Genomic DNA, 16,858 nt, shown 5'->3' with positions numbered 1-16,858 from the left:
GCCCCTCACTTGGGGAGATTGGGGGCCATTTCTCCTTGCGCTTTGATCTTCGCGACATCTATCATAGTTAGGGCTAAATGCCTGCCGTGACACAGCCTCACGACATTCAGTCCTCATTCGAAGCCTGCACTTGTGGTGGTACAGATGTGTTTCTTTGGGTCGGCATATAATATCACAGTCACACCCTGCGGCTGGATTGGCCAAAAATCCCACCTGGGCAGATTAGACGTACATGATCTGTTTCAGGAGCGAGCTATCATTAGGGGGTTATAGATAGTGGGATATTGCATCCGACATGTCTTGACCTTGGTGAAGGTCGATATGGGTATCTTATTAACTTGAGCTAACTCAACGCCCCAATAGTCCCGCCTCACATATTGATACCCGGCTCATCCATTCAGATTGTAACAACTGCGAACTAGTGATCCGTTTTCTTGCAGTAGGGTGTAACATCGCATAGATAGCGTTGCCTCGTCTCTGTAATGAAGTAAATATCGAATTAGAATGATTGTGCAATATGATTGAACAAAAAAGGGGGAAATCCACAAAAACAACATACTTTCCCAAGCGCTTCGATCGGCGGGTACCCATCTTCCGAGCAACGGCCGTAGAGATAATCAAGATAAACCGGATCCTCATGATGAGGCCGAGCACTGCGCCAAATAAGACGCCCGGTAATAAGTGCCACATAGATAATAGCCGTAGCCCAAATATCCGCCGGGCGAGGATCATCATCATCACCATCACGATGAGGCAGATCACCATGTCCCAGGACAGCACGTGAACGAGAATGAAAGCCCTCTGGCGGGATATAAGGCAGACTCATCCCGGGATAAGACACGGTCGAATGTGCCATCTCGCCCGATGCCCGAGCCGAGGGGTTAGTCTTGGAGGAAGAAAACAGCCACGGCAAGGAAAAAGACCACGCCGCCGCAGATGCAGATGCAGGATGAGATTGGGAGCGAGGACGGAATGTTTCTTCTGTTGGAACTGCGCACTCAGACCAGATGCGGCGAATATGGCCATCTCCGAACCCGGCCAGTTTGACGGAGCCGTTCTCTGTCAGGAGGACGGTCTCTAGTCGGATATCGCGGTGAGCGGTGTTTTGCTCGTGGAGGAAGGAAAGGGCGCCGAGAATTTGGGCTATGATGCAGTCTGCTTCGTTGGTGGAGATGGGTCCGCCGGTGTGAGAGATGAGTTCGTGAAGGTTGCCCCCTGCGCAGATGGGCATGACTAGGCAGAGCTCGGAGCGTTCGTTATAAAGGAGGTCGAGGATGGCGAGGATGTTGGGGTGATGAGGATGGAAGTTGGCAATGGATTCTGGAGATCCATGAGATGATCGAGAAAGGGGATTTGATGAATCGAGAATGTTGCATCGGTACACTTTGATGGCGAGGAGTTGTTTTGATTTGAGGTCGGATCCGGGGAGTTTGTTGAGATGTAGGCGGACTGTGCTGTTGGCACCATAATGCAAGATATCAAGACAGCGGCCATATTTCTCGGTGAAAGGAAGAGATGCTTGAATTAGGGGTTGGTCGGTCGATCCTGTGGTAGTTGTGGTCTCGGACCTTATCAATGGCCGTTGTTCTGTCGAAACTGATGCTAAGCTTGGTTCATGTTTGAATACGAACCAACCGCGTTTTGCGGCGCTTTGACTGCCATCATGAAGATGGGAGTCAGGCGACCACTTTGGATGCGTCACATAGTGATGATGAGCGAGATGATCGTGGTCGGATCGGTGCACGGTGACGGCTGTCCAGGCGTCAGGGTGACGACGCTTGTCCTTCATGGATATAGTTACTTTGGCAGAGCAGGAAAAAAGAAAGCAATGAAAGCTAAAGTTGCAAAAGAAAAGAATGAATTCAACTAAAGGAAAAAGAAAAGGAGGCGCTAGAAATGCTATTGCTTTTTTTTTCTCCGCGATGCGCATGCCCTACAAGCGGATTTTATAGATATGCTTTTCGGCGGTGTGTGCAGTCTACTACAGCTCGTAACACATGTCCTACGAGTTCCATGGGAACGGGACAAAGAAACAGAAAATACGGGAACATCGTAAGCTGTCGCTTAGAGCGGCCATAGTGGCTACGTGAAACGATATGGAAAAAAAACACGCAAAAAAAAAAAAACGAGAAGTGGTGATACTGGAGCCTGTAAAGTGGTTTAGTGGAAGGAGCCGCGATTGGACATGGCAAACAGCGCATGATAATCGCAGCTCAATCCAGCAGATAACCAGACTGAGGGATTTTTCTGGTTCAATCTGACAAGAGCAAACCATTAGCAAAGGGTAAAGATTTCCCTTTAGTCTAGCTCGTAAAAAAAAAATGGGGGTAGGGAAATTATAACCATAGTCGCACCGGATGGAGTAGTTCAGCGGAGAGAGAAAAATGAAATCTGTGGCGAGGAAAAATCGCGCATTTCTCGGATTGGAACATGTCCACCATTTTGTTACCACCACGTTCTGCCATGTGGCTGTGTCAATGAAATTTGCATGCGCGATTTGATTCCTGTCACCATGATGGAATTTTTTTCCCACTTGTTTCGTCCTCTTGTAACCGGGGGAATTAACCACGGAACACTTGCTGAAACCGAGGGAATGATTTAGGGCTGGATGAGTCGCAGAGGCTGGTTCTGGTATGGTCACATTCAGGCAGGCCAATTTATGATTGGCTTTCTCAAGCTATGGGGAAGTAATGTTACCGTACGCTATGGGTATATCGTATTGTCGTAAATGTGGGTTTTACTATGTCAAACTCGATTAAGCTTGCCATCCATTGCCATTATTTCCCATCAATTCGGTACCTGATTCCACTATGGAAACCTTGGTATCCCCACTTACTATACTATGAGCGCTATTTTGTTTTTTTTTCCCTACTTCCTAATCAGCTAGGTCAAGGCGTGAAAAAAAATCCTTTATCCACCGCACAGAACTTTTCCATCTATAGCCAAATGTAGAGCTAATCGAATGGCGCCGAGCATTGATCAACCGGTTTTGATCTGTTTTAATAAAATTTTCTTTTCTTCTGCTCGTATTGGCAAGGATTTCACATGGAATATCATATGGGGTTAGCTAATATGGGCTCCCGCCTTCCCAATCCATCCTTAGCCACGAGGCGTAGTTTCCTCCGGTTTAGTTTCGGCCAACCTACATAAGGCCCGGGGTCGCACGTACTACTTTTTTTTTCTTTATCATTCAACTCTTTCACTTTCCGTGTGCCTGCTCTGGTGTTTGGCTGTCTGCCTACCCTTTCTATCGCCTCCCTCCTCCCCCCTCCCCCCTCAGACAGCGGCACTATGGACTCTCGCACTCCTGATGATACGCCCAATGTCGACAGTGACGTCGACATAGAGGCAAATGCGGAAATCACAAAAGATGAAGAATCGACAGAAGCCCAAAATATGCGCATCACTTTCCACAACTCTACTGCTGATGTAGAGGGAATGCGCTCCATCTACCAACCAGCTCAGCTTCGACGTACCCACTCTTTGGGTCGTGAGACCGTTCGCAGTACCCGCAGTATCCCCCAGACCGCAGTTGGTGGCGCTGCCCCAGGACTTCCTATCGAATTTCGCACCCTCTCGATTCAAATCTCGGAATCTCAAACTCGCCCTAAGGAGATCGTGACCGAAACACCCAAGGAGAAAGTCCCCAACCAGGATTACTTCGAGAGCTTGGATTTCCACACAATCACACAAGATAAAGTCTGTCAAGAGTTCAATGTTGACCCGCGCTTCGGTCTCAGTGCCGAGTCAGCTGCGACACGTCTCCAGCGGGATGGCAAGAATGTCATCGCTCACCATGGCGAGAACTATTTCAAGAAGCTGTTCTTTTATGTCTTTGGTGGCTTTTGTTCAATTCTGTGGGTGGGTGTGATTATCTTCTTCATTTGCTGGAAGCCTCTCAGTAACCCACCTTCGCCAACCAATCTTGCCATGGCCGTTCTCGTCATGATTGTCATTGCACTCCAAGCCGGTTTCTCAGCTTTCCAGGACTGGTCCACCAAGCGGGTAATGAACTCGATTCTGGGTCTTCTTCCATCAGAGGCCCTGGTCTTGCGTGATGGAAAACAGCTCCGTCTTTCTGCCACCGACCTGGTGGCTGGAGATATCGCGCAAATCAGTGTGGGAAATAAGGTCCCTGCCGATATGCGTCTATTGCAGACCTCGGGAGATATTCGCTTTGATCGTGCCATCCTCACTGGTGAGTCTGATGAGATCGACGGCGCTACCGATGCCACCGACGCAAACTTCCTCGAAACCCGCAATGTCGCCATGATGGGTACTCTTGTCACCAACGGAAATGCCACCGGCATTGTGTTGCTGACAGGTAGCCGTTCCGTTATGGGTCGTATTGCTAGTATGACTGCTGGCGTCAAACAAAAGCCTACCTTGATTCAAAAGGAGATCAACCGCTTTGTTACCATTATCGTTGCCATGACTATCTGCCTTGCCTTGCTCATCCTTTTCACCTGGTTGGGATGGCTTCGCAAGGATCACCCAACTTACATGAGCGTGGTAGCCATGCTGAACAATGTCATGGGCTGCGTGGTAGCCTTTATTCCGGAGGGTGTGCCCGTTGGTGTTGCGCTGACACTGATGATGGTCGCTCGGGCTATGAAGAAGAACAACATTCTGCCCAAAGGACTTGCCACCGTGGAAACTTTGGGATGTGTGAACGTGATTTGCTCCGACAAGACAGGAACCCTCACCCAGAACCGCATGTTTGTCAAGTCACTTGGCATGGTTGACTTGGAGTACAACACCGACGATCTCGTGTCTGGCATGGAGTCCTCCGAAGGGCTCAAAAATCTTCTCCGTGCTTCAGTTCTTTGCAACGACGCTACCTTTGACCCAGAGACCATGAATCTACCAGTCTGGGATCGTATTGTCAATGGAAACGCCACAGATGCTGCTGTGCTGCGACTTGCTGATAGTGTCGGCGCCGCTGCACCAAGCAACCTGGATCCTTATCAGCGCATCCACCAGATCCCTTTCAACTCGAAAAACAAGTGGATGCTTACAATGCACGAAGACCCGAGCGCTTCCAAAGGATACATGGTCTACGTCAAGGGTGCACCTGATGTTCTTTTGGACCGCTGCTCTACCTATTGGTCTGGCGTCAACAACGCGATCCGCCCACTGGACTCACAAGCCAGACAGAAGCTTTCTGAGTTCCAGGCCAAACTTTCTCGTCGCGCCGAGCGTGTGATCATCCTTTGCCAACGCCGCTACGTTCCCACTCACCCCCTGGGATCCAATGGTTTCAGTGACGAGATGCTTGAATCCGGTGTCCAGGATCTGACTGTGCTTGGTATTTTCGGCATCATTGACCCCCCTCGACCAGAGACTGCTCAGACTGTGGCCGCATGCCGACGTGCAGGCATTCGATTCTTCATGGTCACCGGTGACTTTGGATTGACTGCCGCAGCGATTGCCCGTGATATCGGTATCTTTGATGGCAATGCTGAGCCTGATCTCATTGATGATCTCCGTGATGGATTTTCCTCGGACAAATCGCCGGCACCCTCCAGACGCAGCTTGCTTTTGGAAGGTAGCAGCCTCTCGTCTCTTACTCATGAGGAGTGGACCACTGTTTGCGACTATGAGGAAATTGTCTTTGCTCGTACCAGTCCCGAGCAAAAGCTCCGTATTGTGTCAGAACTCCAGGCAAAGGGTAATTTCGTCGCTGTCACTGGTGACGGTGTCAACGATGCGCCTGCATTGCGTGCTGCCGATGTTGGAGTCGCCATCGGCGGGGGTAGTGATGTCGCTATTGAGGCTGCCGATCTTGTACTGCTTGAACGATTCGATTCGATTATCGAAGCTATTCGTCTTGGTCGCTTGGTATTCCAGAACCTCCAAAAGGTTATTGCTTACCTGCTACCCGCTGGTAGTTTCTCCGAGATCTGGCCTGTCCTTATGAACGTCTTCTTTGGCTGCCCGTCTCCTCTCAGCTCCTTCTTGATGATTATTATTTGTGTTTTCACTGACCTTTTCCTCTCCTTGTCATTGATCATGGAAAAGGAGGAGTTTGATTTGATGAGCATCCCCCCTCGCAAGCCTCGCAAGGATCATCTGATCAACCTCCGCATTTACGGCCAGTCCTATCTCTTTGTCGGTGTGATGGAAGCTTTCAGTGCTCACGCTATGTTCTTCTTGTACATGTGGAAGGCCGCTGGCATTCCCTTCTCCGATCTGATTTTCGCATTTGAGAAGTACTCCGCTGGATTCCACGGATACACCCAGGATGAACTCGACCACTTCAACTACGTTGGCCAAGGCGTATACTTTGTCACTCTTGTCATCATGCAGTGGGGTAATATCTTGTCTGTTCGCAGCAAGCGCATGTCTATCCTGCAGGCTGATCCCATCCGCCCTGCCCGCCGCAATCCTTGGCTCCCTATTGCCATGGTGATTTCGCTCGTTATCGCAATCTTTGTCACCGAAGTTCCCGGTATTCAAAGATTGTTCCTGACTGCCTCTGTCCCCATCGAATTCTGGCTCATTCCCCTTGGCCTTGCCATGGGTGTCCTGGTTATGGATGAGCTGCGCAAGGTTCTTGTGCGCTCGTTCCCGAAGGGCCCAGTTGCTTATGTGGCGTGGTAACGAAGGGGGATATAATGTTCTTCTTGCTTGTGATGAAACCAAATTCAAAAGAACAAATGTGGCTTTGACGGAAGGTGTTTGTGGCAATGCCCACTTTTTGCATATTTTATTTTACTTTTTGATATCACCTCACATACCTGTTCAGCGTTTTTTATGTCGGATTTGATCTGGGATAGATCCGGGTGGATTATGACTCTATTTATTGGCATAGATTAATGAAATTACCCATACACGAACTCTATGAAAGATAATCTTCTCGCTTGAACATTAGTAGATCGAGGATATTTGCAAACATTGACTTCATCTTTTCGCTGCTTCAAACAGAAGTACTGCCCTAAATCTAGTAGAACGACCTCATATATCGAAAATCCCCACACATCCCCGGCAACCCTTCCATCTACTTAGTAGACGTGTATATAAGTTTGGCTTGAAATTTCTTTCTAAACACTACGTAGTATCTTTGTACCTCGCCGCTGAATTATGAAAGTCAATCGACTTGTGTTCGAATGCTATCCAGTAAGAAGCTATTGCTGTGTGGCTCCAACATAAAATGGGAGTGGATCGGCCTAAGAGAACAAGAAGATCAAGTCCAATAAGGAGGAGGGTGAGAACACAATGCTGTAGTATTGGGTGCTGCAAGGAAGGAAGAAAGAAGGAGAGAAGAAGAGAACAAGCTATCTACACAAGAATAGATAGAGTGACTGAGTGAGAGTACAGATCACATGATCAAACACGGCCCAAGCTTACTAATGGGCCAAGCGGTTTCATTGATCCCCACTATTGTCGCCCGCTAGAAGCGGATCTCGTCTCTAACCCGACTAATAATTTACATCGTTCGACATTGTGAAACCTCCTCATGTAGTAGTAGGAATCAGGAAGGAGCGTGGGTTGACCGTTGAACTAATTGAGATCCGTGCATACTATTAGTGGATACTGCCTTCAAGCCAATTGAATCAGAGCACTCTGGCTAGGACAGTGTCTACTGACTTGTTGTATTCTTCTCTAATTGCCAACCGCTTACTAAATCTTCATGAAATCCAGCGACTTCCCGCTTTCCACAATTGGCACCATCTCTGTTTCAGACACTCTGACCTCCAACAATGCTGGTCTTTTACACTGGAGCATCCACTTGATACTTGCCTCAAGGTCAAATCGATCAGCGCAACGACGTCCCTGGCAGCCCATACTGTGTGCTAACTCCACAAATTCAGGATTACCAGGCTGGTCGTGACAGACGCGTCCTCCATAATCCGAACGCTGCACTTGTGTGACCATCGCTTCACTCTCGTTATTCAGAATAATCACTTTGATGGGGATTTGATACTGCGAAGCTGTCAAGAGCTCCTCCATGGTCATACAAAACGAAGCATCGCCGTCCACATCAATCACATTGTGGTCTGGAAGGGCTATCTTTGCACCGATAGCAGCAGGAAGACCATAACCCATGGTCCCTAGACTGCCAGATGTGATCAGTGAACGAGGACGTGGCCACCGAAAGTACTTTGCCGCCCACATTTGGTGTTGGCCTACCCCCGTGGTGATAGTTGTGGGGGTCGTCATCAGTGATACTTGGTGACTGAGCTCGAGAATGACCTCTTGCGGAAAGGCAAAAGATTTCTCCCGAGGAACAGATAACTGGGGAGGATCTTGCTTTTTCCATTCGTGGATCTGGTCCAGCCACTTCTTCCGGTCTTGTTGTACCACCCCAGAAAGAAGAATTGGAAGTGTCTCGGATAAGTCGCCGTGAATGACTTCTGTCGGCTCAGTGATATTTCCCACCATATCTAGGTCGATGTCGAATTGTATGATTCCTCCTTTGCCATCAAGGGCACTTTTTCGCGCACACGGTGCAAAGCCAGCTGGATCTCCCACAGCTCGCTCTTCCAAACGAGCGCCAAACACCAAGATCAAGTCGGCATTTTGGATGGAATAGTTTGCTGACGGACATCCGTAAGTTCCCATCATCCCGAGCCAAAGAGGGTGGGCTTCGTCAAAACAACCCACTCCAAGCAACGTTGTAGCAACAGGAATATTCGCCTTTTTCGCAATATCCGAGAGAAGAACGGATCCTTTCTTGCTGGAAATCACACCGTTTCCAGCGCAGATAACCGGACGCTGGGCCCAGTTGACGAGGTTAGAAATACAGCCAACCTGATCATGGAGATCTGCCGAGCTAAAAGAACGGGCGGGACTGACAGCCCCGCTACTGCTGCTGCTGCTGCTGATGTTGTCTTCCTTCTCGGACCATGCAGATTCGCCCAATGCAGCCTCGTCGAAAATAGCGCTGCTCACATCTATGGGGATTGCAATAAGGACTGGTCCCGGTCGCTTGTCCATTGCGTGCTCGAATGCCGCATCTACCGCCGCGGGTAGGTCTCTGACATCCTGTACACAGATGCTGCATTTCGTACATGGCCGTGCGAGTGCCATCACGTCGACTTCCTGGAAAGCACCAGTGCCTTGGGCCGATGTATTGACTTGACCGCAGATTGCCACCAATGGGGTTCCATCCTTTGAAGCGTCGAGAAGGGGCGTCATGATATTAGAGGTTCCCGGCCCGGAAGTGACCAGCAAAATGCCGGGCTTCCCACTGGCGCGGGCATATCCCTCTGCCATATGGCCCGCTCCTTGCTCATGATGAGAATGGATGAACTGAATATCGGTCTTATTGTATAGAGCATCGAAAACTGGGAAGACAGCGCCACCAGGAACTCCGACTACAGGAGTTAGAAACATTAGAAGAGCCTCGGTTGGATGATCGCACTTGAGTATGATAGTACTTACAGATGTGCTTGACATTGTGGTAAATGAGAAGCTCGCTTAGAGCTTGGCCGCCAGATAGTCCGACAATAGTGTGTCTGTCCATGATAAATGTAGGTGGCTAGTTGGGAATGGTGATCTTGGATATCTATTTGCCCTGTACGACATCAATTCTGTACGTGATACTGGCTTTATTTATACATACCTTCATTTATTCTTGGTGATGTCAACAGATAGAGGACAAAGCGGAAGTCGAATATCTCTACTGCTTTCGGTTTTTCGATTAAAGCATGGGGACAAAAGAAGATGACCCCGGTACCGTTCATGCATACTCTGTGAAGCGAGCATCATCTCGATTTCCCTTGATCGATTACCTTTGAGTCACATTCATAGGTGTATCGAATTTCTGCGACTGGAAAATCGATGGTAATCCGATATATGGATTAAGGTATGGTTACACAGGCTTCAAAAACTATCCAAATTTGGAAGTGTGACGAGCACGTTGTGTCAAAACTGTCAAGCGGTTCATCCCATCGGGAACGTCCTGCATGTACTTTGTTCAAGGGTTCGTTCGCCACCCACACCTTGGAACTTTACAGGCACATGGTTATATTCCAGTATGAACAATCTAATAAACCCAATATCGCCATCTGAATTAAACCTTTCCTACCAACCCATCATGGCCAACCATCTCTACCAGTACTCGATTCTCAGCGCCCTAATGCACGGCATCTGCCGCGAAGGCACCACCGTGGAAAATATCCTCGCACACGGAGACCACGGTCTGGGAACCACAACAGGTCTAAACGGTGAAATCATCATAATCGACAATGAAGTATACCATTTCCCCCCAGATGGCAAACTTGTCAAAGTCAAAGCAACGGACATCATTCCATTCGTAATGGTCACCAAATTCGAACCAACCTTGACCAAGCATCCAACCTCGCTGAGCGTATCCACTCTCTTCCACGAACTCTACCCGTTGCTCCCAGCAAGTCAAAATTCCTTCTTGTCCATCCGAGTCGATGCACTCTTTACCCGGGTGACATTCCGCGTGATACCGGGCCAGTCGAAGCCTCGCGAGTCGCTCTCGGAATTAGCAAAACGACAAGAGATACGGCACTTGATCCAGACTCGAGGTGTTCTTTTCGGATTCTGGTCACCTGGTTTTACCAGTGGGTTTAGTGTGGCTGGGTTCCATCTTCACTTTTTGTCTGAGGATCGCATGCAGGGTGGTCATGTTATGGAGTTTGATGCGGAGGATGTCGATCTCCGAGCCGCTGCGATTAATCACTATGATGTTGAATTTCCGGCTTCGGGGGGTTTTCAGGATGAGCCTATTGGTGAGGTAATGGCGAGGGATCTTCATGCGGCGGAAGGTCATTGACATAGAACATGCCATACGGAAACCATTGGAAGTTGGAGTATTTATCAAAGCCCTGGAATCTGGAAGCTAGGGGTGAGGGTAGCAATGTCAGAAATGACTGATCTATATAGACACTCTATGTGGGGTGAAGCATATGGAAAGTTGATCATATGACCTCGCAAGATTTGTATGGGAGATGTCATTGTTTAGGATACGCGCGCTTTTTTGGTCTGATCTATTTTTAGACCTTCCCAATTAGGAAAGTGGGACGAATGTTATGGGGATCTCAAAAGGGTATATGGCTACAATGAATCTGTTTGTAGTTCCACTCCGGACTGCTTCCTTTACGTCTGCGGATAAAGATGCCGAAGTTGGTGTTATCTGTAGAATCCTCTTCCTTCCCCATGCCCCAGGAATGATAGGTACTTTTCCACACTTGGATACAAATTGGGTATTTCATACTCACCCTCAACATTGAAGGGCTGCGTATTATACATGTAGGTGTAGATGTAATTTTATCTATCAATTGATGGATTTTTTGAGTCTTTCTTGTATCTATTAACCATCTAAACATCTATTAAGCTCCCAAGCTGATATTTTTCATCACTTCATAAAAACGACGCTCAAGGACTCTCCAGATACTTTCTCTATACCTTGATTTCAAGCAGTCTACACTTGCTGTCTAGAAACCGGTTCCTCATCCGGTTCAAGAACCAATTGAGTCTGAGAAGTACTAACCTGCCAAGTAGTCTCCTTGTGAATTTGATCCAAAGGCATGGACCCTTCCGAGTTCTCGTTGTATTTCGGTGGCCTGACATCGTTGTGGTAAGACGATGGTTGGCCGAAGATCGACGGGAAGAGGTTCTTCAGTAGAGAGGGGAGGCAAGGCATGCAGGCGCAAATTATAGCAACGTCACATTCGACGACGCTCCAGTATACTGCGGGGGTATTCGCATCTAAAATGTAAATCCAGTTAGAGGACATAAACCGTGTGAGCATAGAAAATTACGAGATAACTTACAAGTTGTGTTCGATGACTTTGAGAATACGACCAGGGATCGTAATCTTAGGCAACTGACTATGGTAACTCTATATTTGGTCAGAACCGGACAAGAAGCACTGGCAAGAATCCATAAAGACAGAAAAAAAGGGGGAAAGAGGGGAGTGAATAGTAGAGACTTACAAGAAACCGGTGCAGAACATCAAAATGACCAAGATCTTCTTTTTTGTGTTCAACGCTGTGTGGATCAAAGGCCAAATTGGAAGGCTGATGATAGCCAAATCCATCGCAATCTGAACCGCGGCTTTGTACCAAGAGTAACCATTGATGTTGATGCAGGTTCCCGCATATTCGCCCGTCCACCCCGACCAGAAATACGGGACGGGCGTGCATTGAAAGATCATGACAAATGTGTTGGAAATGCCAAAGCATATTGACAGGCCCATTAGGCAGTAGCAGACTAATTGGAACCGTTCGGTGGGGAAGATGCGCAAGTAGAAGGCGACAAATGATAGCTGGGTCAGGGCTTCTGCGGCCATGTAGCAAACTTCTGCTACGTAAAGCAACTATATCGAGAATTGTTATAAGTCAGGAGCAATCTGGGGAAAGTACAGAGCTTGGCACACTTGGTACTAACCTCCAATTCTATTGTTATGTGCTCGAAAGGAATCGTCCATATATTCGTACCAAGCCCAAATTTTTCCACTAGATCAAAGTCAATGGCGAACACATTTTTTTAAAAGAACCGCGCAGACTTACTAGGGAACATGACGCAGTTTAATGGAGCGGCACATATCAGAGCTGCGACGATTAATCCATCGTCAAGTCCAAAAAGTCGATTAAACACAGTGCGTTGAATTAAACGTAGCGCCACCATTATTAGAGCCAGCATTCCCAGAACTCCAGCTAAAATCGGAGAAATAAGAGCTTGGCTGGCTTGCGGTACATCACATATAGACATGGTCAAATTGGTGGCGGCTAGACGTATCAAGTCAGTTTTGATAAAAAAAAAAGCCACCCAAAATTAGTTATACGGAGGCTCTTACATAGGCCCGCTTTCACGCCACAATCTGAAGTCGCGCAGTCGGTCGCTGATGTGAAGAACGTGGAGTCCAAGCAGAGACATGTTGTATTCGACAATAAACATGAAGTCTCGTTGGCGGCTGCAGAGAAGCAATTGAACTGTTCAAGGTGTAAAGACGTGTGAGCTTCATCCAGAATAACAGATCCGCATCTTCAAGGGCTCCATACTGCGCAAGAGGCAAGGCTGCCGAATGGCCCGTCCGCCAGGGACATGATGAATAGCGGGTCAAAAGGTTCTTGACAAGGACGCAAAAGGCCAGTGGCAGGGCTTTTCTTTTAAAACTCCACGTCCATGGGGCAAATTGCTGATCTTCGCTTCAAACAAAAAAGAAAGAAAAAGCAAAGGGAATAGAGAGGGAAAAAATAAAGGAAGATAGGCAAATCATCAATTAAAAAAGAACCCCTTATGCACTCCCTATTCGTCATGGCTAAGTAGTGGACCAGTCAATTCGTGGCCCTGAATGCTGATGGCTCACCAAACTATTTGTCACATTATGATATCCACTGTGCGAAGCGTTATTTTGGCAGTCAAAAGTACTTCTAACGCTCGGCGCATGCAGCGTAAAGATCCAAAACAATAAGTAGAACAATAGCCCCGGCGCCAGTCCAAGCTCCGGCAAAAACGAAAACGCCAGGATTCAGGAATCAGCACGGTCCGGCCCCTTGGGTTTGGAGAACAAAGTTGGTCAGAGAAAGACGGCACAGACCGCGCTACCCGTCCCGCGGGTGTAATCCGGTACACAGCTCGATGTTGCTATTCGATAGAATGTAGAAGTGACCCACCAAGATAAAGCAATTGTGCGTCCCCAAGCTGGGTTTCTGACATTTGAATTTTCGCCCCCTAGACGCCAGTCCATGCTGTCGGGATTCGAAGAACGCCTCGCACGAGGGGTTTTTCATATCCTGCTGTTCTGAAAAGCAAATATTTGAGGAATTTGAAATTGATCGTCACCCCAATCCCAAGGTCGAGAGCGGGTGAGTGACATTTCATCTCTGGGACGGCGTTCGGCGTGATCCACCGGCGTGCAGCGATTGGCGGGCGCTGTCAGTGTGGGGGGAAACTGCCCTCCGGCTAATCAAGCGATGTACTCCGTACGGAGCACGCACGTACACGGTACGGAGTGAGTGGAGCACATATGAAGTTATGAACTCAAAACCGTTTGCACAAGAGGAGCCAATGGCACTAAAGATAAAAGTGATCGCGTTCTCGCTGTCATGGCTGTTCTCCTGAAATTTTAGTAAATTGACACATCCGGCGCACAATGCCATCTCAAACGCTTGTAGGCGTAGTCCTAGTGGCGATCGTGCTCTATGCGACCAAGCTCGTGGTCTCCCGCAAAAAGGCTTCTGGGCCTCTGCCTCCCGGTCCAGTGGGGAAGCCGGTTCTGGGTAACATTGCAGACCTGCCCGCTCCAGGGGAGCAGGATTGGGTTCACTGGGCAAAGCACAAGGAGCTCTATGGTAGGCATTCTCGACTGACACTCCAGGACAATTGGCATATTCATATACCTCGTTAAATAGGCCCAATCAGTTCAATTACCGTCATGGGTCAGACCATTGTGATCCTAAATGACAGTCGTATCGCCACGGATCTTCTTGTAAAACGTTCTGCGATTCATTCGTCGAGACCCAATTTGGTATTTGCATCGGAAATGTATGTAAATGAGTTGCGGTTCGGTAATTGGCTGGCGCATTCACTGATTGGCATTCAGGGTTGGATGGGAACACATCATGGCAATGCAAACCTACTCGGACCGATTCCGTGCTTATCGCAAGGCGACGCAACCCTATCTCGGACACGAAACTGCTGTGTCGCAGTACAATTCTCTGCAAGAGATTGAGTGTCATCGATTTTTGTTACGAGTGTTGAAGGATCCGTCACAGCTGACGCAACACATTCAAACGCAAGTTTCTTGTCCTGTGGGAAAGAGATGAAATGTCGACTGACTGTCTGCAGTGAGGCGGGTGCCATCATTTTGAAAATTGCATATGGATACACCATTGAGCCACACAAGTTAGACCCATTGGTGCAAATGGCAGGTCTGGCCCTTGAGCACTTTGCCATTGCGGGAACTCCTGGCGCCTGGCTTGTTGACATGATTCCGGCTTGTAAGATTGGACCCAACTGTGTTTTCTTTTTATCAGAACATTAACTCCAGCAGTGAAATATGTCCCATCTTGGCTCCCTGGAGCAGGCTTCAAGCGTAAGGCTCAGGCATGGAAGAAGAACCTCCAGAACACCGCCGACATCCCATATGCATTTGTGCAACGGCAAATGAAAGGCAAACAACCCGAGCCCTCCTACTTGTCGAATCTTTTCAAAGCCGACGGGATACCAGCTGCTGGCACGGAAGAGGAAGTCGTCGCAAAATGGACAGCAGCATCGCTGTATACCGGCGGTGCCGATACCGTAAGTATAATTTCGCCAATGAGTGAGCGCCCCAGCTAACAATTAGCAGACCGTTTCCTCCGTTGCAACCTTCTTCCTGGCCATGACTTTGTACCCGGAGGTCCAGCGCAAAGCACAAGAGGAGATTGATCGCGTCCTGGGCGCTGGCCAGCTTCCCAAGATGGCAGACCGCGCTAATCTCCCGTATATCAATGCTGTTGTGAAGGAAACTCTGCGTTGGCATCCGGTCGCGCCGATGGGTATTCCGCACATGTCTAATCAAGACGACATGTATGAAGGATATCACATCCCCAAGGGCTCTTTGATTATGCCCAATATCTGGTGCGTCATTTCACCTTGATTATTTTTTCTGCGAAAGAAATCACTAACAGATGATAGGGCGTTGACTCATGACCCCGAGGTATACCACGACCCGATGACCTTCAAGCCCGAACGCTTCCTGGGTGTCGATGGCAGAGAGCCCGAAACAGATCCCCGCAGTGTTGTATTCGGATTCGGACGTCGCGCGTGCCCGGGTCGTCTTTTGGCCGAAAACACTGTCTATTTGAGTGTTTCGCGGTCGCTGGCGGTCTTTAATATCGGCAAAGCAGTTGAAAATGGGAAAGAGGTGGAAGTGAAAGCGGAATTCCAGCCCGGCGTGATCAGCCACCCGGTTGCGTGGAAATACGATATGAAGCCTCGTAGCCCTGCGCACGAGGCCTTGATTCTGTCTGTGGAGAAGGAGCATCCCTGGGAGGAAAGTGATGCCGCGGCACTGAAAGTTTGATTGGACCCTGCGCTTAGGAGCTTAGGATCTGTCTTGCTTGCTCTAATGTTTATTTACATGACTTCGCTCTATGCAACATCAATCATAACAAATAAATCACCGCATAACCATCTCCCATTCGATTTCTTCCGGATTCTTCCAGTAATCCGTCCCACTATGAATGAATCCAAGCTTCTGCAAAACTCTTCCACTTCGCGAATTCTCTCTCTCCGTCTCAGCAACAAATCTCCTCACGCCTCTTTCATCAACCGCCCATCCCATAACCGCTTCAGTAGCTTCCTTAGCCACCCCCGTGCCCCAGCATTCCGGTGCAACGCCATATCGCACCTCGACCATCTCCTGCCAAGGCGGAAGAGCGGGGTCACCAGCCTCGCGTGCTGGCAATGAAGTGGTCGATGCATGACGGATACCAGAATAGCCAACCCAATTAATCTCATCCAGCAGCGCCAAGTTCAGCCCCAGAAACTTCTCTAACTGGGAATCTTTGAGAAGCGAAAACCGCGTTTTTTCTTGGCGAGCATTTGTGCCATTGGAGCGTGATGACTCAGGCAACAACCCCACGGCAAAATCCCCCACATCGTACTTCTTCCACGAACGGGCAATGTCGCGTGTTTCGATCATTTCCCGGGTGTCACTGTCACTCCAGTTCTTGATTGGGAATCTGCTTCCAAAGCCCATTTGACAGAAACTCGCGTCGGCATGCAGCTTTGCATATAGCTTTCGGTATGTCGCTGAAGACACGGCGATTGGGGTGGGAACCAAGACAAGCCTATCGGTCAATAAGGCAAAGGGCTCGGGTAAGCCGGAGAAATGAATTGAGGTCATATTCAAGGTCGGGTATGAAATTTTCAATGGGGGTAGGGTGAAGGT

The 16,858-nt window shown here is 48.6% G+C and overlaps 7 protein-coding genes across 7 annotated transcripts; 3 read left to right on the top strand and 4 right to left on the bottom strand.

Annotated features, from left to right (window-relative positions):
* Positions 1-348: 348 nt before the first annotated feature.
* On the bottom strand, positions 349-1,789 carry N7466_011471 (uncharacterized protein; the record flags this gene model as incomplete). The annotated part of the gene is made up of 2 exons (XM_057170860.1): positions 349-477; positions 560-1,789. The coding sequence occupies 2 exons, from the start codon at positions 1,787-1,789 to the stop codon at positions 349-351; spliced, it is 1,359 nt and encodes a 452-aa protein (XP_057015581.1).
* Positions 1,790-3,291: 1,502 nt separating this feature from the next.
* On the top strand, positions 3,292-6,603 carry N7466_011470 (cation-translocating P-type ATPase; the record flags this gene model as incomplete). The annotated part of the gene is made up of 1 exon (XM_057170859.1): positions 3,292-6,603. One exon carries the CDS (start codon positions 3,292-3,294, stop codon positions 6,601-6,603), a length of 3,312 nt encoding a protein of 1,103 aa, XP_057015580.1.
* A 1,020-nt stretch (positions 6,604-7,623) lies between these two features.
* N7466_011469 (thiamine pyrophosphate-binding protein) lies at positions 7,624-9,469 on the bottom strand (the record flags this gene model as incomplete). Its single annotated transcript, XM_057170858.1, has 2 exons — positions 7,624-9,320; positions 9,388-9,469. The coding sequence occupies 2 exons, from the start codon at positions 9,467-9,469 to the stop codon at positions 7,624-7,626; spliced, it is 1,779 nt and encodes a 592-aa protein (XP_057015579.1).
* Positions 9,470-10,042: 573 nt separating this feature from the next.
* On the top strand, positions 10,043-10,750 carry N7466_011468 (alpha-acetolactate decarboxylase; the record flags this gene model as incomplete). Its single annotated transcript, XM_057170857.1, has 1 exon — positions 10,043-10,750. The coding sequence occupies one exon, from the start codon at positions 10,043-10,045 to the stop codon at positions 10,748-10,750; it is 708 nt and encodes a 235-aa protein (XP_057015578.1).
* Positions 10,751-11,398: 648 nt separating this feature from the next.
* Positions 11,399-12,498, bottom strand: N7466_011467 (uncharacterized protein; the record flags this gene model as incomplete). The annotated part of the gene is made up of 5 exons (XM_057170856.1): positions 11,399-11,685; positions 11,751-11,818; positions 11,913-12,295; positions 12,367-12,434; positions 12,489-12,498. The coding sequence occupies 5 exons, from the start codon at positions 12,496-12,498 to the stop codon at positions 11,399-11,401; spliced, it is 816 nt and encodes a 271-aa protein (XP_057015577.1).
* A 1,576-nt stretch (positions 12,499-14,074) lies between these two features.
* Positions 14,075-15,988, top strand: N7466_011466 (cytochrome P450; the record flags this gene model as incomplete). Its single annotated transcript, XM_057170855.1, has 7 exons — positions 14,075-14,273; positions 14,334-14,466; positions 14,525-14,629; positions 14,770-14,921; positions 14,975-15,222; positions 15,272-15,543; positions 15,601-15,988. 7 exons carry the CDS (start codon positions 14,075-14,077, stop codon positions 15,986-15,988), a joined length of 1,497 nt encoding a protein of 498 aa, XP_057015576.1.
* A 96-nt stretch (positions 15,989-16,084) lies between these two features.
* Positions 16,085-16,813, bottom strand: N7466_011465 (GNAT family N-acetyltransferase; the record flags this gene model as incomplete). The annotated part of the gene is made up of 1 exon (XM_057170854.1): positions 16,085-16,813. The coding sequence occupies one exon, from the start codon at positions 16,811-16,813 to the stop codon at positions 16,085-16,087; it is 729 nt and encodes a 242-aa protein (XP_057015575.1).
* Positions 16,814-16,858: the final 45 nt, after the last annotated feature.

This window comes from Penicillium verhagenii (assembly GCF_028828195.1).
Source record: "Penicillium verhagenii strain IBT 33310 chromosome Unknown utg000013l_segment0_segment0, whole genome shotgun sequence".
Taxonomy (NCBI): domain Eukaryota; kingdom Fungi; phylum Ascomycota; class Eurotiomycetes; order Eurotiales; family Aspergillaceae; genus Penicillium; species Penicillium verhagenii.
Note: the sequence above shows the minus strand (reverse complement) of the source record. Positions and strands in the feature narration are given on the sequence as shown.